The following is a 23,800-nucleotide window of genomic DNA, read 5'->3' on the forward strand; positions in this document are numbered from 1 at the left end:
AAATTTTTTGCGGGAAGCAACGTTGAAGCCGGGGAGGGAAACTCAGAAGGTCATAAGGACTTTCTGAACTGGGGTGGGGGGGAAGGACCCATAAAGGAAGATTTCTGACTTGTCCTCATTGCACTTGAGTTGGGCGGAGGTTAGCCAATGGAAAACAGCTGACAGACATTTCTTGGCTTGAGAAGGAGAGCACTATGATTTACCCCACGTAAACCAGTGTAGAGTGGAGAGGTAGGAACCACTTTCACACAGCTCACCCCAAAGCCTCGTTAACAGTTCTCTAGCTAGAAACATTTCAGGTGATGGTAGCTATGACAGAATTCCTGGATGTGTGTATATATGCATGCATGTGTGTGAGAGTGTGTGCGTGTGTGTGCGCGTGTGTGTATGTAGATATGTATGTACATGGTATTTTTTTAGACTTAACCTAGCCAAAAGGCAGCGTAGTACTGCACATGGTCATAAAAAAGTCAACGAGTAAGAGGAGATTTAGCTGGGTTGTGTAAGGTTAATGAATTGTGATGTAGAGTCTTCTTTAAAGAGGTGGGTCTTCAACTCTTTCTCAAATCAGAACAGTGTTGGGGTGGCACTGATAATTACAGGGATGTTGTTCCTGGTCCTGGATGCACGGATGGAAAAGGTTTGCTGCCTTGTACTTCTTAGTCTGCAGTTTGATGGTGTCCTGGTTGAGTGCGTGCCGAGAACCACAAGAGATGGTGAGTGTGTCTGCCAGTTAAGCTAGGGTGCTGGCCGTGATGGCTTTGTAAATGATGCAGTTGGTTTTGAAGATGGTGAAGGCTGGCAAGGGAAGCCAATGAACTTCCCTCAAGGGAAGAGTGATTCCTCTTTCTTAATCATCACTTTTTTATCTCTACTTATCCCCCCTCAACATTTCCCATCACGTTTGGGTGCATGATTATGGAATCTACTCATATAGCATATAATCCGGCAGTTAAAGGCAAATAGTGTAAGATTACCAAGTGCGATCAAAGCATGGTGAATTTCCTTCATCACATTACTGCAGAGTTCCTTCTGCCAATCCTGTAAAAGCTTCCACTCCTCTTCAGGGAAGTATGTCGACACATCTTGGAACATCCTCTGGTTCTGGAAGAGAAAATGTTAAATCACTTTATTTCAAAAAGCAGTCACTGAATTAAAAGACGTATCCAAGAAACTATCACTTATTATTTGAATACTTAAGCAAGAATGCATTAGAAGCCATTGGTTGTTCACTTCTCTAACAACACAGTAATGAAAAGTAAAACTTGCTTTCCTCTGATGTAACATTACCAAGAGAAGCGCTTCCCTTGCTGTTCTTTTCCACACCCTGCCCAGGCATCTAAAGACCCCAATGAAGCAGCAGAATAACAGATGACTGTCTCACTAGTATGGTCAGGTTTCCTCAGACGGGAAAGAAGTGGGTGAGTATGCTGGCACTGTTCCACTGTCATCCCGCCATCCCTCCTTTCAGCGCAGGCGTGCACAGACCTGAGCCAACAGTGAATTGTTTGCACATGCTGAGGAGTCCTCAGAGAGGTGCCCATCAGTGCTGGGAGGGGGCTGCATGACACCATAGGTTAGGCTTTAAAAACCTCTTCATAGAGAGAAGTAGCTTATTACACAGGAACTAGCAGAATATTTAGGCATATTCTCCGAAAGGAATTATTTCATGACTTTGTGACCAGAAAGACCATACTCACTTAGAGCCCATATGAGGCGCAAGAGAGCCATGATAATACAACAACCTGGAAAGTTCTAGTGCAGTTTGCATGCATGGGTGCATGCACGGTAGAGACAATCTATGTTTCACAACAGAATCCCAACCAAGGTTCTATAACTAAATTAAAACCAGAGATATATTTGGTCTTGATGAAGAACGTGTGACCCACAAGGGCATGGAAAGTCAGCCATAGAATGTAGACGTACTGATGCAGGGGCACTAACACAGTCCCAGCATTCTCTTATGTTTTTAGTCTTGCCATAGACTGGAAGATTCATTGGACTTGTGATAAAGTATTCCAAGAGGCAATTTTAACTATTTACTATATAGATCCCCTGGGTATAACAATAGCTAAAAGGCTCCCTTAATCAAATTGAGCCCATCTGAATGTGCCGGCAGAGAACTCAATGAAGCTTGCCACACTGATGATGATGCGGGTGAGAGTTCTTTCTGCAATACTTCTTTGTGGGTTGTAGGCACATTGGTAGAAAAACATTTGTCAAGTGTTACATTTGAATGTTGCTTCATAGTGGTCTACTTCTCTTTGGGAATAGGTTATAGCATTGTGCGCAAGTATACCTAGCCCACCTCTGTATCTTGTCATGTTACATCATGTTATGTTATGCAGGTCTGTAGCGCATACTATCACCTGGGAGGCTATTCTGGTGCTGAGCAGTTGTAAGTCTAGCCACATCTAGAGCCTAGTGGGACTATTAAAAAGCCAGCAGTGGAGAGGTTTGTTGCCTTAGGTCAAAATGCCATGGCCTCAATAAGAGGAAGAGCAGCAGGTGCACTGCTCATTTTGGTATCTGTCGGCAGTGGGAAGAAGGTAACAAAACTCTCAACTACTTGCGTATGGGACCTTGCTTGTTTAATCGATTTGTTCACCAATGACGAGGGGCTAAAACAAATGGTTTGTCTAAATGTGTATGCCCCAGCAATTCGTCTCCTGCCAGAGTGTGAATTTTTGAATCTGGATAATGATATGGGAAAATTGATATGTGAGTATCCAGATGCTTTATTGGTGGTAGGGGGTTGGGGTTTAATGAAAGATCAACTTTCAAAGAGCTTGATGTGGCCATGAAAGAGGTATGGTTAGCTTTAAATATTACGGAAAGCACTTTTGCTTAAAATCCTAGAAAAGGTGATGCAAAGTTTCTGTCTCGTGTGGTCCAATTGAATTTGATCAATGTTAATGGTTAGTTTAATGATTATACCCCAGCTATGAGACCTTTCAAACATGGCATTTGTAATCTGCCCATTGACTGTCACCTGGTACCAGTGTACCAGTACCATTGAATACAAATATTTGGGGTTTTAGATTTGTGGCCTAGCGATCATCTTGCCCGTAGTCTGAAGTACAGAGAAGATTATTTTCCCTGCCTAAGCACCATCCCGTCTCTTGAGGTAGTTTATTTACCATAAGAGAATATGAGTTTTGATTTCCGAAGATGTATTGCAGGATCTTTCCACAATGGAATGTGAGAATTTTGACCTGAAAGACGGTCAAGATGTGTTGGATTGCTATTATAAGTTCAGAAAGGAATTGTTAGCCCACTTTTTTTACCATTACTTGACTTTATTCGATTGTAAACCTTACAATCATAAAAAGCGCAATTCATAAACATACATTTAAAATCAAACCATCCATTTCATTTGTGAGACAAAAATTTACATAAACAATATAAAACAAGAGTAACAGGCAGAATAAACATGTTAAGAGTATAAATAATTATAACAAGGTAAAAAAGTTAAAAATACCTAACGGCAATAGCAGCATAATTATCCCTCCATACTTTTCCTGAAAGTAATTGCTAATTTCAGAAAACTGCATACAAATAAGGTGCAGTCAGATTTCAGGAGTTGAAGGTAGTAAAGTGCTGGTTTGATCTGTGCAAATTTCAGTTCTTTCAGGCATGGTTTTAAATATAGCCTCCGAGGTACTATGCAATAAGGACAAATAAATAAAAAGTGTGCCAGATCTTGCGGAGACTTCCCGTCGCAGCCGCAAGCTGGCAACACTTGACCTCGATGGGCCCCACTCGGTACCGCCAGTAAGAGATGAAACAGGTCAAAACGGAACCTTGTTAATAGGTAACGTTCGTAGCCAGTCATAGGCCATGATAGATATGGTTCCATTTGAAGACAGGTTTTAAGTAGAACAGGTTTCCTAACACTGTCTTTCTGGAGCTCAACCTCCTCCCGGGCAAAATACCTGGTTGTCATGAATGTATTTTTCACAAAAGTGACATCTGATTTAGTAATAAAATTTGGGGTTAAAAACAGGTCAGGCCGTCCTATTGAGGAAATATGAATTTTGTGATCAGTTATGTCCCCTATCGTAGACCCCAACGGCTCCATGTACATGCTATACGTACATGTATGTTCCCTCCTGCTCCAGTTTTGAAGACGCAAATATATGTGCGTCCACCGTCAATATGTCCTCTTTCAGATCCACCATGAATGGGTCAGATATTCCTTTCCTAAGTATGAAAGGCCACCGACTTTATGTGGTTCACTTTCCACATTTTACAGATTCAGGCGAGTAGGCCCGAATTCTGTCATCAAGCCTTTTCCTGCCTTCTGCCTCTGAAAGCTCCAGTCTGAGCCTGCATCTGTGACCATGAACTTTGTCTCACTCCCTGCGCGGCTAACGGTGCCTGATCCAGCCCGTAGCTTGCCAAAAAACTGTATTTCACCTTCAAGATTATCTCCTCCGCCCCTCATCCGATGCATTCCTGTCTAGTAGTTTAGGTAAACATTCCTCCAGCTACCGTGCAAAGGGGCCAGGCCTCGCTGTCCTCATACAAGTAATTCATAGCCCTGTTACCATGGAATATTCCTACCCCCTCGCATCTAGTGTAGACACTTAGACGCTTGTACACGCACTAACAGTCAGTATAGTCAGTATAGAATAAGATTCTATCCTAAGAGACCTCTCTTTTTGGATAACACAGTTCTTTAAACATAGGATATTAGATATGATTTGGGATTAGGTTGACATAACCCCAGACTTCTGTCTCCACATGTAGAGCTAAATGTCAAGTCCTTTCTCCCTCTAGTTGCACGTCAATCACACGTCATGCGGCTGCGCACGCATCTCTGCCAAATATTTCTGCTGACATTGCAGGATTCTCTTATGGATCCACCCATTTATGACACCATGTATGATGACGTTGTCTAGTTACGCCTATTCTAGTTACGCATGCATAGTTTATTTTTCTTATCAGTTGATACGCCTACTGCATCTGTTTTACTGTAATGCCTTTTCTATAAAAATGATTACCTGTCAATAATATATGCCCTTCCTTCCTGAACTTTCGTGGTGATGGAATAGAACGCCAACAATTCGAATTGTGTTCCTTTGTATAGGAATAAAGCCTTTTTAAACCTCTAATACCACGGATTCTGCCTCTCATTTTACTGAGTTGTTCTTAATAGACTTTACCGCATAAAAAATAGTACCGGTAACGAAATATTTACCACATAAATTGGCGCCCGAACAGGGACACTTTCTCATCTCACGCGCCGGCGGTGCGTTGCAGGCCCGGTCTCCTGCCACAGCTGAACGGACAAAAACGCGTATCTGCAGGATTTCCTGTATCTCCCTCCGGCCAAGCGGGGACGACTGAGGCTGCGATCAACACCCAGACGAGGCGGTGAGAAGTGCGAAGTATCCCGACCAGAGCCTAGCTGAGAGAGCAAGATCCGAGGTATACAGAGACCCGCCAGGTTCCGAAGTTCCGAGTCCAGTCCGGTCCAGTCCAGTTTCAGTTCCGTTCCGAGGCCTTCCGTTCCGAGCTACCCGGTGAGTACCATTACCGGGGAGGCATTTAACGTGCACATAGTCTGTGCCGGTCAAGACGGGTTTGGGTACACAAATCCGGTCTGCACTGTTTTAGCAGTGTATCTGTACTGTTTAGCAGTATATATAGTATGTTTTGCATATAAATAAGATAAATAAGTATTATCTAGTGTCAGTATAATGTCAGTAACTAGTTTTCTATTAGTTATCATTGTTCGTAAAACTGTTCAGTGTTAATGTTTTAAATACGTTCTATATACTGTGGTGTGAATGACTGTTCATTATTGTGTTTTTGTAAAGTGTGTTCTAGTAATAAGGTCTAAAAATGCCGCTCTTTTCGAAACTAAGACAGATCAAAACTAGAAAAGGTGTACTCGAAGAAGCCGTTCCCATCCCACCAAGGGACACTCCAGGGTACTTTATGTATCATAAGCATGGCCTAGATGCCGTATTATTTCTTGATTTATGGGTGGACTACACCAAAGAATTACCAGAGAGTCAGAGATGGCCCGCAGCGGGGACCTGGGATGCAGATTGCATCATGAGAGTAGAAGAAGAATTATGGAAAAAGAAAGCCAGACAGTCACAGAAAGATGCCATTGAATTATGGCGTAAAGAATCATATAGACGTACAGAAAAAGCACTCAGACAGGAAGATAAGGGTAAGGAGAATTCAAATAAAGTCCGAGAAAATCTATTACTTGAGGAAGGTACCCGAGTAAAATCAGAACAAATAGACAGACAAAGAAATGCCCTTATGAACGGTATGTATCCACTTCTGGCCGAAGGGTTACCTAAGGCTACTCCGGAAATACCAAAAGACTTGCCACCTCCATTGTTTCCGATAAAAGCACATCCTAAGGGGCATCCTAGAACCACACAAGATGTTTTCCTTTCCTCTTATTTAGATGACGCAGCCCCTGAGTATACTAATACCGTACCACATAGACCGCTTGCCGATGATGCTCATCGCCAAGACTCTCCGTCTGTACCTCCACAACAACCAGCTTCGACACACATTCCGACAAGCACATCTGTTTCTACAGCTTTTCCCGCAACGACGGTTGCTGTCTCACCTTCAACAAATCCTTTTACGTCCAGCACCCCAGACGGTGCTATAGGAGGTACGACAGACATTTTTTCTACGCCACCCAGAGGAGATACATTTTCCCTTAGAGAATTAGCACACCAACGTACGCCCAAACTAGCAACCCCCGACATGCTCAAGGAACTTCTAGTAGATTGTAGATATGATCCTGTACCCGGTAAACGGGACGAAATGCTGCTGTCATCATTACGTATTCGACGAGCTGCAATATATTTAACGAAGCTACCAGGAATGGCTACACATTTAGAAAATATATATCACTTTGTCCAGTCAGGACGAGGTCCTGAAAGTATTAGCAGAGCCATGGAGTACCAGAAAGCGGAGGTACAGGGACAACTGTTACGTTTCCTTATAAACTGTGTAATCAGAAATCAAGACCGGCCTGGGGTAAATCCGGAAGAAATGCAAAAACTTGTCACTTGGGGTAAGAATATATCAGAAGGGAGACATGATAAACTGTTATGTATAGTAGCTATGTACCGAAAGATCCGCAAAGAAGTAGAACGAATGCACGAAGAAAGATTAGAGGTAGACCCCACTGACCTAAACAGAGAGGAGGAGGAGCAAGAATCAGACCAAGTAGATACAATAGCTTATGTAGGTAGAGGAAGATCCCATAATAATACCAGAGGTTTTAACGACCCAATACGTCCAGAATGTAATAGACATCTTCCAAACCCTATGCTAAATACAAAATCCCCTGAATACTTATTCCAAGCCGCTGATAAATTACTCCGAGATCGAAGGGGGTACCACGTGCTCGATTCCATGGACGAACAAGAATTAGCCAGGTCAGCAGTACAATGGGCTGACAGTCCCGGCGAATACAACGACGATGTACTTGCACACACGTTTCTGAATCTAGACCCATATGAACAACGTTTAGCTAGTATATACATGATTCAACACCTCCTTATATTATATAAAAACCAACACTCCGATCCAGGACCCTTACCTGACATATTGACAGAACTGCTCACAAATATATGGAGAGGGTCAGGTACTGATTTGATTAAGGAAATTCTAGAATCCCGAAACCAATATTTAAATTTCGTATGCCCAGAACACGTTCCAGTTCCCATCATGGGAAGAAAGATGTATCACATAGATAGACAGAATCCGTTACGCGAAGTACACCCAATTAAAGGTGCTGGTGATAATTTTACACGCGTGTTTGTGTACACGCCTATAACTAAACTAGAATTATTAGAAATGAAGAAAGTAGTACCCAGCCATGACAAGGACCCAGCAGGTTTCCACCGTGAGATAAAAGACATGTTACTCATGGGAGAGTATACCTACCCCGACATTATGAAAATATTGAAAGTCCTATTACCTGTCGGTGTTTATGAGAAACTCAAAGAAAAGGAATGGGAGGTGGGAGACCAAAAGATAGATTGGACAGCATTAGAAAACGAAGAAAAGGCCCGAGCTGCAGGAGCAGGGCTTGGGGATAAGACTACAGCATTAGCAGGATTACTAATACAGGTACTGCCACGTTTATTAACTACGAAAAAGGAAGACTGGGGTGCAATCTCAGCCTGTAAACAAAAACCAGATGAAGACACTAGTGATTTCTATTCCCGATTTGAAAAATGTTTTAGTATAAATAGTGGTATAAAAGCCAGTAGTGAGTCATATCCACATCTGTTTGTGACAAAATTAGTCGAAAATTCTCTGCTACAAGTGAAGAATAGAGTATTGAAATTCGAAAGTACCTGGCAAGGTAATACCCCATCACAGATGCTACAGATGTTACAATATCACCACAATAGAATTAGAGAAGAACAAGAACACGAACAAAGACGTATGAAAGATACGAAAATGAAAATGCTTGTTGCACAATCAGTTCCAGCCGATAGTCACCAAAAGGGTGATTCCGCAAGTCCTGCAAAAGGGACATGCAACTATTGTAAACAACCAGGTCATTATATACACGATTGTCCAGTCCTGAAACATAACATTGCCACAGGTAGAACACATGAGAGACCACGTCCACCTAGACAGGATCAGAATCAACAACTAATGCCTCAGCAGGCACAACCTAGGTTAGCTCCGCAACAACTAGCTCCGCAACAGGCAGCTCCACAACAGATCGTAGCACCACCACAAGCGCAGCCTGTCGCTGCAACTCAAGCAACAACACAACAAATGTACCAGTATGCACAAACAGATTATCCCGATTATCAACGATACTCATGAGATAGCCTAGAGAGGGAAGTTGGCTTACCCCTTATAGAGGTTCCTGTAGACCAAGAGGGACCTTATGTACATAGTGAACTATTAGGGGAAGACAGAAAGTTTTTACTTGATACAGGGGCAAGCAGAACAACTATAAGACGCAGTGAAGTTCCAGGGGCACCCCTCTCAGGCTCACAAAATATTTCCCTTGGATTCTCAGGAAAACCTATAATTAATGACGTAACACAACCTCTTCCACTTATAGTCGGTCCATTAACACGTACTACAGATTTATTGCTTACTAAATCATGTCCAGAAAACTTGTTAGGTATAAAAACATTGAAAGCTCTAGGAGCCATAATATGTTGCTCTCCGGAAGGAGTACGACTATTTTTACGTGACTTTAAAGGTCACTACGTATCCAGAGACATGGATCACCGACTGCAGAATTTACCTACACATTTATGGGCACAAGGTCCCACTGATGTTGGTTGCATGAACATTACACCATATCGAGTTACACTGAAATCAGGAGTGGTACTACCACGAATGCGACAATACAAGTTACCACCAGATGCTGTAGTGGCTTTACGAGCTTATTGCCCAAGGAGTGGTTGTCGAAACTGACTCCAATGTATGTAATTCCCCGATAATTCCGATTCTTAAAAGAACGGATCCAAAAGCTCCGCCAGTATACCGATTGGTTATTGATCTGCGCGAATTAAATAAATGCATTGTACCACAATACCCTGTGGTCCCAGATATCTCCTCATTACTCACAGCTATTGACTCAGAAGCAACGTTTTTCACTGTAATTGATCTCAAGAATGCTTTCTTTAGTGTCCCAATTGATCCAGAAAGTCAATATTTATTCGGTTTTAGTTTAAATGGACGAAGTTTTAAATTCACACGCGCACCTCAAGGATTTACAGAAAGCCCCAGCATCTATAGCCAAGCACTGAAACGAGAACTTGACAGTATCCACATGCCAGTTAACACTGCCTTGCTTCAATATGTCGATGATCTGCTGATCACCGCCCGAAGCGAACTTGAATGTGAAAAAGCGTCACTGACGGTTTTACAATTTCTGGCTGACAAGGGGCACAAGGTGTCCCCTTCCAAGCTGCAATTCTGTGTCCAGCGAGTTGTTTATCTTGGGCACTCGCTGTCCAAGGAGGGAAGGCAGCTTACACCCGACCGCATCCAGTTAATTGCTAACATGCCACCACCCAAGACACAAAAGGAGGTGCGGGCTTTTATAGGCCTCACTTCATACTGTAGGCAGTGGATCCCCCAATATGCATTTCTAGCAAAACCACTCATCCAGTTGACAACACAGGAGGCAGCCACATCGACGGTCCTCCCTTGGACTCCAGAACATACACATGCCTTTGAAAGCTTAAAGAAAGCTTTATGTCAAGCACCTGTCCTAGCAACACCATGTTACAGTAAACAGTTTACACTCTTTGTTACAGAACGCGAAGGTACTGCTTTGTCAGTACTCACTCAGGAACAAGCAGGATCACACAAACCATGTGCTTATTTCTCTAGTACATTAGATCCAGTAGCTCAGGCACTGCCAGCGTGCCTGAAATCAGTGGCAGCAACAGCTTTAGCAATCAGACAAAGCGATGCCATAGTGTTGGGACATCAATTAACAGTACAAGTACCACATGCAGTAGAGGTTCTCTTGAACCGCACACAAACACAACACTTGACTATAGCAAGACTCACCGGTTACGAATTAACATTGTTTCAGCCACACATAGAAATCAGACGTTGTAATACGTTAAATCCTGCCACACTGTTACCAGTAGGCGGAACAGATCCATTGGCACATGATTGTGTCGAAGTCATTACTATCACGACGAAACCCAGACAAGACTTGACAGATATCCCTTTGACAGATCCAGACTTGACATTATATGTAGATGGGTCATGTATGAGAACAAGTACAGGAGAGTTAGTGGCCGCTTACGCAGTCACAACAGACACTGAAATCATTGAAACAAATTGTATTAACACTTTGTCAGCTCAAGCAGCAGAGCTCATCGCTCTGACACAAGCCTGTATTCAAGCCAAAAATAAGAAAGTCAACATATACACAGATTCACGTTATGCATTCGGAGTCGTCCATGACTTCGGCGTACTGTGGCGAGAGAGAGGTTATTTAACTTCTCACGGTGCCCACATCCAACACGGACCCCTCATTCAAACCCTATTAGACGCGATTCATCTACCTACTGCAATATCGATTATGAAATGCAAAGCTCACACAAAAGTTACCGATATTATTTCTCAGGGTAATGACCTAGCTGACAGAACAGCTAAACAGACTGCTCAGAATCAGACTCACACAACTGACATGACAAAGACAATATTCCTGACACCAACACATTGCATGACAGTTAAGGATCCCGCTCTTGATGTAATTGACATACAGACACATGCTACACCAGAAGAAATAAAGAAATGGACTGAATTAGGAGGGATCCAAACAGATCAAGGATGGATGACGAAGGAAAAATCTATATGGTTTCTTCCCGACTCAATGGTCCAAGTCATCATTAACACAATACATAGTCCAGCGCACCTAGGAGAAAAAGCTATGCTAGACAGCATTCAACACATTTGGTTCAACAAACACTTGCGAGCCGCAGCGAAACAAAAAGTTCGTACCTGTATGATATGTTGTCAGTTTAATCCAGGTAAAAGCATCCCCGTAGAACAGGGTGGATTCCAAACTCCCGATCATGCTTTTGAAGTCCTCCAGATGGATTATATCCAGATGGAACGATGTCGAGGATTCAAATATGTTCTCGTAGTTGTCTGTGCTCTTTCCCGTTGGACAGAAGCATACCCGGTTTCAGATTACACTGCCCCGACTACTGCCAAACAGTTAGTTCGAGAATTCTTCCCACGGTACGGTTTACCACGTGTTGTCTACTCAGATAACGGCCAGCCGTTCTCATCCGAACTAATGAAACACGTTTCCCTTCTATTAGGATACCAATGGAAATTTCACTGTGTCCGACATCCCGAGGCGGCAGGTCTCGTGGAACGCCATAATCAAACCCTGAAAATTAGATTGTCCAAAATATGTAGAGAGAAAGGAGTCGATTGGATAGTAGCCTTACCAGTTGCGCTCTTTTACATGAGAATGGTAGCACATTCTCGAACAGGGCTATCCCCGTATGAGGTGATCTTCGGTAGACCACCAAATATGTGGGGGACGCCTATACCTCGTAAAATAACTGACGTTGACTGTAATATGCTGACAGATTACCTGGCTTCCTTGATGTCTGCACTACAATCTTGTCGTTCACAGGTATCCGCAGCTTTTCCCGACAATACTGAGGTGAAACCCCATGACGTGGTTCCTGGGGATCTGGTTTTAGTCAGGAATTTCGACCGGAAGACCCAACTGGATCCTAGGTGGAAGTCACCGAAGTTGGTTTTACTTACCACAAGGACAGCTGTGAAAATCGAGGGAAGAAAAGGGTGGTTGCACTCGAGTCATATCAAGAAATTCTATGGACTACCATCCAGCGTAGAGACTCAACCCTGTATTCCCTCACAAACAGACTCAAAGCTCCCTTTGGCTGAATTAACGAAACGAGAACTGTATAAACTAAAATTGAGGTCCAGTAAGTCAGACAATTTGATTGTTTAAGTCCTCTCCAAGGTGAATCGGTTGAATTTGTCTCTGACATGTATCCTCTGGACCGGAATAGAGAAAGAAATAATCAAATGCTGCTCAAGAAGCATGCGTATTGTAAATCATTTCGTAGTCATTGTACAGTAACATTATTAATTTTGTTTTTTCTAAGTCTTTTGATCATCATTGTCAGCATCCTATTGCATATGTATTACCCTATTCATAAGCATGCTTATAATATAACTGCAGAACATTCTTTTAGTGAATTACCTCCACATGAATTGTCTTATAGATTTGCGCTGCGCAATAACACTTTCATTAGTATGCTACATCATTCTCATCAAACCAGCAATGCCACAAATTGTTGGATATGTGGCCGACTCCCTCCCTATCAGAACTATAAGGGAGTTTTGCCCCTCTTTCCCTATCCGTTCACACACAATGGCTCCTGTGGAGCATGGTTTAGTTTGATTAATTCCCTAGATTCGAATTCCGCAGTTTATCAAGACAACTGGGTATGGGGAAACCTGAACTTAGTTTTGCTTAAAGTCTGCTACCCTAACAAGGAGGGACTTCCCAAAAGAACAGGAACTGATCTAGAAAATGAAGTATATGGATTAGGTAATTTTACGCTTAACCTCATGATCCTGAACGTTGAATCTGAAGCTACACCAATCTTGCCCGCCATGTCCGTATTCCCAGTAAAAGGGGAACTATGTATAAGAAAGAATGGCTCCATACACATGGGCCATAGTAAATGCACCACTGTAATAAAATTCAGTGATCAAGGCAAGTCTACATTTAGAGCTTCTCGTCATTCCTACTTCATATGTGGCCAGACCGCATATATACGCCTACCTCTAGATTGGGATGGTACCTGTTACATAGCATTCCTCCTACCACCTGTTTTTCTAGCTCCTCCTGATTATCACAGAAATACTCATTTAGTACACAATAGACAGCAGAGAGATCTCCCAATTGTTGATTACACTGAAACAGCATGGGAAAAGTACACAGATTTCAATAAAGGTTTCTTTCCCTATATAGGTACAGTCACTAATAGTAAGCTGATACGTAGATTAACCAGAACCCTTGAAGCAGTAGTGAACGAAACTATTTCCGCCTTAGGCAATTTAACAGAAGAGCAGTCTGCTATGCGGATTGTTGTGCTTCAAAATCGTCTTGTCCTTGACGTCATCCTAGCCGATAGGGGCGGAGCTTGTAGGGTCATCGGATCAAGTTGTTGCATTTTCATACCAGAAAATTCGCCGTCAGTATATAAAGCCATAACCCGCCTTCATAAGATTGTAAGCCAGATACACCAGAGTCCAGGCACCTGGACTTGGTCCGGTTGGTTCTGGGGCGTGTTGTCAGCCTGGGGATGGAGAATGCTCTCCTTCCTAGGTATTGGCTTTCTCATACTATTCAGTTGCTGCTTATGTCTACAATGTGGGCCAGCGATTTGTGGTCTGTGTGCCACCTCGTGTATCCCACATCCAAGTTTTCGTTTGAGATCCCGGAAGAAGAAAGAAGAACAAATGATGCTATATGAACAGATCGATGGATTGATGAAGATCGATATCTCCTAAGGGTCCGAAGGGGACAAGGAGGGAATGAGGAAATATGAATTTTGTGATCAGTTATGTCCCCTATCGTAGACCCCAACGGCTCCATGTACATGCTATACGTACATGTATGTTCCCTCCTGCTCCAGTTTTGAAGACGCAAATATATGTGCGTCCACCGTCAATATGTCCTCTTTCAGATCCACCATGAATGGGTCAGATATTCCTTTCCTAAGTATGAAAGGCCACCGACTTTATGTGGTTCACTTTCCACATTTTACAGATTCAGGCGAGTAGGCCCGAATTGTGTCATCAAGCCTTTTCCTGCCTTCTGCCTCTGAAAGCTCCAGTCTGAGCCTGCATCTGTGACCATGAACTTTGTCTCACTCCCTGCGCGGCTAACGGTGCCTGATCCAGCCCGTAGCTTGCCAAAAAACTGTATTTCACCTTCAAGATTATCTCCTCCGCCCCTCATCCGATGCATTCCTGTCTAGTAGTTTAGGTAAACATTCCTCCAGCTACCGTACAAAGGGGCCAGGCCTCGCTGTCCTCATACAAGTAATTCATAGCCCTGTTACCATGGAATATTCCTACCCCCTCGCATCTAGTGTAGACACTTAGACGCTTGTACACGCACTAACAGTCAGTATAGTCAGTATAGAATAAGATTCTATCCTAAGAGACCTCTCTTTTTGGATAACACAGTTCTTTAAACATAGGATATTAGATATGATTTGGGATTAGGTTGACATAACCCCAGACTTCTGTCTCCACATGTAGAGCTAAATGTCAAGTCCTTTCTCCCTCTAGTTGCACGTCAATCACACGTCATGCGGCTGCGCACGCATCTCTGCCAAATATTTCTGCTGACATTGCAGGATTCTCTTATGGATCCACCCATTTATGACACCATGTATGATGACGTTGTCTAGTTACGCCTATTCTAGTTACGCATGCATAGTTTATTTTTCTTATCAGTTGATACGCCTACTGCATCTGTTTTACTGTAATGCCTTTTCTATAAAAATGATTACCTGTCAATAATATATGCCCTTCCTTCCTGAACTTTCGTGGTGATGGAATAGAACGCCAACAATTCGAATTGTGTTCCTTTGTAAAGGAATAAAGCCTTTTTAAACCTCTAATACCACGGATTCTGCCTCTCATTTTACTGAGTTGTTCTTAATAGACTTTACCGCATAAAAAATAGTACCGGTAACGAAATATTTACCACACTATTTCAGTTAGACGATCGTTAATATACTTCAGCCACGGGACCTTAAACCTACCATCCCATGTTAAAGCTTCTTTTAGTATATCATGGGTAAGAGGTATGTCGTTATTTAGCCAACAGTTCACCCAACGCAATAGGGGATTTGCTGCTATTCTATCACTAAGGTAGGGCACACCTAGCTCCTCGTGTACCGAGAAGTTTCCGGTTCCCCTTGGCAGCCTCAGTATCTTCTTCAGAAAGTTATTTTCTACAACCTCCAGGTCCCGCGTCTGGCTGTAGCCCCAGAGCTCGCTTCTGTAGCAAGCAACGGCAACGCTCTTGGCCTGGTATAATTTAAGCAAGGCAGCCACCGGGCTATTGCCCATTTTTCTCGCGAAGCCAAGTATGGCTGCGTTAACGCGGGTTACCTCGCCCTTCTTCTTAAGAACAGCGGGGCCCCAAGATAATTGATGATCAAGAAGGACCCCGAGGTATGAAAAGCTTTTGGTGGTTGGAATTTTTTCCCCATTTATGTTAAAAAGATTAGATTTTCTTGACCCTAGGCCTGTCTTCATAACATAGGACTTAGAGTTGTTAATACTTAGGCCTCGAGACTCCATGAAATAAAAGAAGGAGTTTAAGAGTGTCTGAAGGCCGATTGCTGTCCTTGAAATAAGGACAGCGTCGTCAGCGTAGAGCAGAACTGGAACGCCTTTTCGGCCTACATAGGGGTAATCCGCTCCAGTTCTTAGCAAGTATTCCTCCAACTCGTTGATATACAAGTTGAAGAGGAATGGAGCCAGGATAGACCCCTGTTGAACACCCCGGTTAATTCTGATATCCCCGTCACTTTCAGGTCTTGGGTATATCGAACGTTAGCTCTTGTATCGGAGTGCAGGTCAGCCAGTAGGTTAATTAAATTCTGCTCAACGCCCATCTTTAACATGGTGTCCCATAGTTTGCCTCTGTCCACACAATCAAATGCGGACGATAAGTCCATAAGAGCCATGTGGATGGTTCCCTGCCGGGCCAAGGTGTATTTACCTATAATCAGATATAGGTTCAGACACTGAGTTACTGTCGAGTGGCCAGGTCTGAAACCGTATTGTATTGGGGATATAACATTATTCTCATTTGCCCATGCAGTTAACCTGTTCAGGATTACACCCCCTACCACTTTGGCTACAGAATTGATTAAAGATATTGGCCTGTAGCATAACGGGCTACTACAATCGCCCTTTTTAAACATGGGCACTATAGTCGATAGCCCCCACGACTTTGGACATCCAAAGACCGCAGCTGCATTTACTACAGCAGTAAGGACAGGGGCCCATAATGAGATACAAGATTTAAAAAGGTCCGGAGGCAAGCCATCCGGGCCTGGAGCCTTGTTACTAGTTAGTCCTTGAATGCCCTTTTCTACTTCATTAATTGAAAAGCACAAAAAATTCTCCATAGGAGTTAAAAAGTCATTTTCTGCCTGTTGCTCATTGCTTTTAAAGATTGCACTAAAGTGAGTGACCCAGTCCTCCTCTGGGATATTAGTACCAAGTGCAATGTCACTGGGATTGTCAAACAGGGGTTTATTAATAATTTCCCAGAATTTACTGCTGTTGCCCAGGACTGATGGATCAAGCAGAGACTCCCAGGTACAAGCCTTAATTTCTTTTTTCCGTTTAGCAAGTGATTTCTTATAAATCAGTCGCAGGTTTTTAATTTGACCTGAATCTCTGGGTTTGGTTTTTAGCGCCTTTCTCAGGTCTCTGCTTGCCTTAGAGCATGTGTGGTCAAACCATTTAGGGTTCTTTCTAACTTGTCCCTTCACTGGAACTATTAACATAGATCCTACTGATAACACCACAACCTCGAAAATGGCTAAGGTTTGCTCTGGGGACATAGATGGTAACACACAAGCAGCAAGTTCCTCACCACATGACTTGTTGATTTCAGTGTACAGGTTTTCATGATTTACCAAATGCCATTTCAATCGACGTTTACCATTTATACATTTTAAAGTTCCCCGGCCTTCACAGTTCATTCGCTGTTCAAATACTCCCCCACCCAATCTGATGGTTAAGGGATTATGGTCACTGTAAATGTTAGTTTGAATGGTGAATCTGGAGGCCTGATTGGCAAGGTCAGCAGATAATATATGATCTATAAAAGACCCCTGACCTGAGCCTTTAAATGTTGGTGCATCAAAGACCTTGGACTCAGGCACCATGGACATAGCTACAGATAGGTTATTTTCATTCAACAGATCGTTGAGACAAGTTCCACGCCTGGAGTGGTCAAAATGAAAACCATTCACACTATTACACCCCAAAGATCCCATGGGGGTAACTCCTGGGTTACCACATGCGATCAGTAAGTTACGTGACAGTGTACCTGCTCCCTCTCTCAGCATCTCTTTCAGAAGCAGTATATTACATTCCCCTTGGCTGTTTATAGCATTGTAAAAATTAATTAAAGTCAGAGCATGTTTGCCTCTCTTCAATTCGAGCACTTGGATATTCCGATTTGCATGATACCGATTACTTATTTGGCAAGAAAGTGCCAGATTAATGAAAATAGCCAGGCCCCCCTTTGCTCTTCCACTAATTGAGGGGGCTGCTGGCCTAAGAAAGCTTTGGTAGCCCTCAATGAAGGCTTTATTATCTTCCATCCATGTCTCTTGGAGGCATATAACTGTGTATTTCTTAACAAATGCCAACCAGGCAGAGTCACATATTTTATCAGCCAAACCTGCTATATCCCAGGAGACTATACTCGCATTACAAGCATCACCAGACTCTATTCCAGTGACGACTTCTATGGTTATAGGTTCTAATAACCGATTAAGTTGTTCTACATGTGTATCTCCTATAGTTTCTATTGTAGAAGAGTTTGGTTCTACATGGGTTGGAGGAAAATTAAAAGCCTCGGGCAGATCATGCAGTGTACTGATGTGCTCATGTAATACGGAGCTGTCCGTTAGAGAGTCTACATCTAGCTCTACCTGATTGTTGTTATCTAATTCAACAGTTGAAAAGGGAACAATTGCTGCTTGTGTAGCCCTAATTTCCCCATGTACAGGATTACTTTGCGTGTGACCAGAATGCGTTGGTATGGCTGGGGCAACATGTAGTCAGTCGACCCCCTCCAAGCCATTCTGCTCACACTTCAAACTGGTGAATGGGGGCCCTCACTCAGCTAGTAGTGTAAGAGGCAAAGAAAACAGCTGGTTTGACGATGATTGTAGGGAGGGTAGAAGAGTAGTAATTAGGAGTAATCTGAATTTAAAGGGAAATCCTAGTGACTTTGGCTTAAAACAGCAATAGTCGCTGCGAAAGTTGCCTAACGTGACCTATGTGCCCATAAAAAGAGGAAGTCCTATAGGTTAAATTGGGAGTTAATGTTAGCTGCCATTGTTGACAAAAACAGTAGGCACTTCTGGTAGCTAGTGAATTCGGTAACCTTTTCATAGCGGTCTTTTCTAGAGGCTCTGATAAGTGAGGAGGATTGGTACACCTTTATATATTTGCTATAGTGGTGGAAACCTTGAAAATGTGTGTGTCCCAAGCTAGATCTTGCGGCGGCAGAAATAATTGGAAGTACTCAGTAATGGCGTTAATGCTTTCCTACATAATCAGTAATATGAAAGCCTCTAGGGCTGGTGGTCAGTATGGGCTCCCATCTACAATGGGTCACTATTTCACACTGTGGGGAGTCGCAAGGAAGTCAATGAGGTTGGCAGGGGTCTTTGCTGCTGCTTCGTTGAATTCCGAGGGGCTTTCGTGAGGGTGGACACAGGTATGCTATGGCCACAATTTCAACTATGGAATATATCTGGAGCATTGTTAAGCCTTATGATGAAAATGCACAGTGATAATTGGATCCAAGTTGATCTAGATGAACAAGGAAGCCTGGCGAGGAAAATCTCGGTTGAAAATGGCTTACAGCAGGAGCACCCCTCCTGCTGTTTTGTATGTTCATTGCAGACCTCCCCCAGGTGTGATGCGAACACACAGTTACCCTTCAAAGATTGGGGGCAGGGCCTCCAGCTCCCTAATATACGCAGACGATCTGGTAGTGATGGACCTAACGCCTATAAGGCTCCATAGAAAATTAAAGGCCTTGAATGCTTATTGTCTGGAAAACAAATTGACGATAAATGTTGATAAAACAAAACCTTGTTTGCTCTAGAAAGAAAAATAATTTTGCCTGGGTCTTAGGCAATGTGCAGTTGGAGCAGGTTCGGGAGTATAAGTATCTGGGCATGAAATTTTCTGATGATTTGAGGTGGGATTATCCTGTGGCCTCCCGGAGACTTATACTTTCAACAGAAGTGAACGGCCTGAAGACGTCCGACCATAAATTTGGTAGCTATACCTTTGAACCCCTAGGTAAAAAAGGGATACAAGGAAAATTAATACATCAGGCTCTTTATGGTGCAGAGACGTTGGAATTGGATAGGCGGATTGTTTGCAACAGCTTAGAAGATAATTACTTGAAACTGCTCCTAGATTTACCGAAAAATGCTGAGGAAATATGAATTTTATGATCAGTTATGTCCCCTATCTTAGACCCCAACGGCTCCATGTGCATGCTACAAGTACATGTATGTTCCCTCCAGTTCCAGTTATGAAGACGCAAATACATGTGCGTCCACCGTCAACATGTCCTCTTTCAGATCCGCCATGAATGAGTCGGATATTCCGTTCCTAAGTATGAAAGGCCACCGACTTTATGTGGTTCACTTTCCACGTTTTACAGTTCAGGCGAGTAGGCCCTGAATTCTGCCATCAAGCCTTTTCCTGCCTTCTGCCTCTGAAAGCTCCAGTCCGAGCCCGCATCTGTATCCATGAACTTTGTCCTACTCCCTGCGCGGCTAACGGTGCCTGATCCGGCCTGTTGCCTGCCAAAAACTGTATTTCACCTTCAAGATTATCTGCTCCGCTCCTCATCCGATGCATTCCTGTCTAGTAGTTTAGGTAAACATTCTTCCAGCTACCGAGCAAAGGGCCAGGCCTCACTGTCCTCATGCAAGTAATTCATAGCCCCTGTTACTATGGAGGATTCCTGCCCCCTCGCATCTCATGTAGACACTTAGACGCTTGTACACGCACTAACAGTCAGTATAGAATAGATTCCGTCCGAGAGACCTTTCCTTTTGGATAATACAGTTCTTTAAACATAAGATATTAGATATGATTTGGGATTAGGTTGACATGACCCCTCAGACTTCTGTCTCCACATGTAGAGCTAAATGTCAAGTCCCCTTCACCCTCTAGTTGCACGTCAATCACACGTCATGCGGCTGCGCACGCATCTCTGCCAAGTATTTCTGCTGACATTGCAGGATTCTCTTATGGATCCACCCACTTGTGACATCATGTTTAATGAAGTTTCTAGTTACGCCTATATGTACGCCTTTTTTCATTACGTATGTGTATTATTATCTGTATTATCAGCTGTTACGCCTCCTGCATCTGTCTTAATGTAATGCTTTTCATATAAATATCTTTACTTGTCAATAATGTATTGCCTTCCCTTCCTGAACCCTCGTGGTGATGGAATTTGATGCCTATGGTTCGAACCATAATTCCTTTGTAGAGGAATAAAGCCTTTCAGAACCTCTAATACCACGGATTCTGCCTCTTATTTTTACTGAGTTATTCTTACTAGACTTTACCGCATAAAAAATAGTACAGGTAATTAAATATTTACCACATAAATTGGCGCCCGAACAGGGACACTTTCTCATCTCACGCGCCGGAGGTGCGTTGCAGGCCCGGTCTCCTGCCACAGCTGGACGGACAACAACGCGTACCTGCAGGATTTCCTGTATCTCCCTCCGGCCAAGCGGGGGTGACTGAGGCTGCGATCAACACCCAGACGAGGCGGTGAGAAGTGCGAAGTATCCCGACCAGAGCCTAGCTGAGAGAGCAAGATCCGAGGTATACAGAGGCCCACCAGGTTCCGAAGTCCCGAGTCGAGTCCAGTCCAGTCCGGTCCAGTTCAGTTCAGTTCCGAGGCCTTCCGTTCCGTGCTACCCGGTGAGTACCGTTGCCGGGGAGGCATTTAGACGTGCACATAGGTTGTGCCGGTCAAGACGGGTTTGGGTACACAAATCCGGTCTGCACTGTTTCAGCAGTGTATCTGTACTGTTTAGCAGTATATCTAGTATGTCTTGCATATAATTCAGTATTATCTAGTGTTAGTATTATGTCAATAACTAGTTTTCTATTAGTTATCATCGTTCGTTAAATGTTAAATGTTAAATGTTTTAATACGTTCTACATATTGTGGTGTGAATGATTGTTCATTATTGTGTTTATTGTATTAAGTGTGTTCAAGATTAAGTAATAAGGTCTAAAAATGCCGCTCTTTTCAAAATTAAGACAGATCAAAACCAGAAAAGGGGTACTCAAAGAAGCTGTTCCCATTCCACCTAGGGACACTCCAGGGTACTTTATGTATCATAAGCATGGCCTAGATGCCGTATTATTTCTTGATTTATGGGTGGACTACACCAAAGATTTACCAGAAAGTCAGAGGTGGCCCGCAGCTGGGACCTGGGATGCAGATTGCATCATGAGAGTAGAAGAAGAATTATGGAAAAAGAAAGCCAGACAGTCACAGAAAGATGCCATTGAATTATGGCGTAAAGAATCATATAGACGTACAGAAAAAGCGCTCAGACAGGAAGAGAAAAGTAGGGAGAATTCGAATAAAGCCCGAGAAAATATATTAATTGAGGAAGGTACCCGAGTAAAAGCAGAACAAGTAGACAGACAACGAAACACTCTTATGAATGGTATGTATCCTCTTCTGGCCGAAGGGTTACCTCAGGCCACCCCGGAAATACCAAAGGACTTGACACCTCCATTACTCCCGATAAAAGCACATCCCAAAACCGCAAAAGATGTTTTCCTTTCTTCCTATTTAGATGATGTAGCTCCTGAATATGCTAATGTTCCGCCACACACACCGCCCACCGATGGTGCTCAACGCCAAGATCATCCGTCTGTATCCCCGCAACAACAAACTCCTACGCACATTCCCACAGGTCCATCTGCTTCTACCGCTTTTCCTACATCTACAGTTTCTATCTTACAGCCAACAAATCCTTTCGTGCCTAGCACCTCAGACGGTGCGACAGGAGGTACGACAGAAATTTTTGCCACGCCACCCCGAGGAAATAAATTATCCCTTAGAGATTTAGCGTACGAACGTACACCCCAACTAGCAACTTCCGACATGTTTAAAGAGCATCTAGTGGATTGTAGATATGATCCTGTGCCCGGTAGACGGGACGGTATGCTGCTGTCATCACTACGTATACGACGAGCTTCAAGGTATTTAGCGACGCTACCAGGAATGGTGGCACATTTAGACAATATATATCACTTTGTCCAATCAGGGCGAGGCCCTGAAAGTATTGACGAAGCCATGGAATACCAGAAAGTGGATGTACAGAGACAACTGTTACGCTTCTTCATAAACTGTGTGATCAGAAACCAAGACAGGCCTGAGGTAGAGCAGAAGGAAATACAAGTACTTACCAAATGGGGTCAGAATATATCAGAAGGGAAACATGATAGACAGACATGTATAGTAGTTATGTGCCGAAAGATCCGCAAAGAAGTAGAACGAATACATAAAGAAAGATTAGAGACAGACCAACATGAATCAGAGGGAGAGGAGGACGAAGAATCAGAAATGCCCACAGGACACTTAGAGACAATGGCTTATGTAGGTAAAGGAAGATCTTTTAATAATACCAGATGCTTTAAATGATCCAATACGTCCGATACGTCCAGAATGTAACAGAAATTTTCAAGCCCCTATGTTAATTATAAGGTCTCCTGAACACCTATTCCAAGCTGCTGATAAACTACTCCGAGACCGAAGGGGGTACCATATGCTCGATTCCATGGATGAACAAGAATTAGCCAGGTCAGCAGTACAATGGGCTGACAGTCCCGGCAAATACAGTGATGATGCACTAGCACACACGTTTCTGAACCTTACCCCAGACGAACAGCGTTTAGCTAGTATATACATGATTCAACACCTCCTTATATTATATAAAAGCCAACACTCCGATCCTGGACCCTTACCTGACATATTGACCGAATTACTCACGAATAAATGGAGAGGGTCAGGTACTGATTTAATTAAAGAAATTCTAGAATTTCGAAACCAGTATATAGTTTTCGTATGCCCGGAACATGTTCCAGTTCCCACTATGGGAAGAAAAATGTATCACATAGATAGACAGAATCCCTTACGCGAAGTACACCCAATCAGAGGTGAAGATAATACCTTTAAACGCGTGTTTGTGTACACGCCTATAACTAAAATTGAATTATTAGAAATGAAGAAAGTAGTACCCAGCCATGACAAGGATCCAGCAGGTTTCCACCGTGAGATAAAAGACATGTTACTCATGGGAGAGTATACCTACCCCGACATTATGAAAATATTAAAAGTATTAATGCCTGCCGGTATTTACGAGAAACTCAAAGAAAAGGAATGGGAGGTGGGAGACCAAAAGATAGATTG

General features: G+C 43.1%; 1 protein-coding gene across 2 annotated transcripts in view; it reads right to left on the minus strand.

Moving 5' to 3' along the window:
* The window catches only part of LOC146799810 (uncharacterized), a 146,179-nt gene that overhangs the window by 75,201 nt on the left and 47,178 nt on the right, over positions 1-23,800 (minus strand). For both annotated transcript variants that reach the window (XM_085620679.1, XM_085620680.1), the window contains exon 2: positions 978-1,104. In XM_085620679.1, the coding sequence (XP_085476805.1) occupies positions 978-1,104 (127 nt within the window). The remainder of the gene's footprint in view (positions 1-977; positions 1,105-23,800) is intronic.

This window comes from Triturus cristatus, chromosome 8 (assembly GCF_964204655.1).
Source record: "Triturus cristatus chromosome 8, aTriCri1.1, whole genome shotgun sequence".
Classification (NCBI taxonomy): domain Eukaryota; kingdom Metazoa; phylum Chordata; class Amphibia; order Caudata; family Salamandridae; genus Triturus; species Triturus cristatus.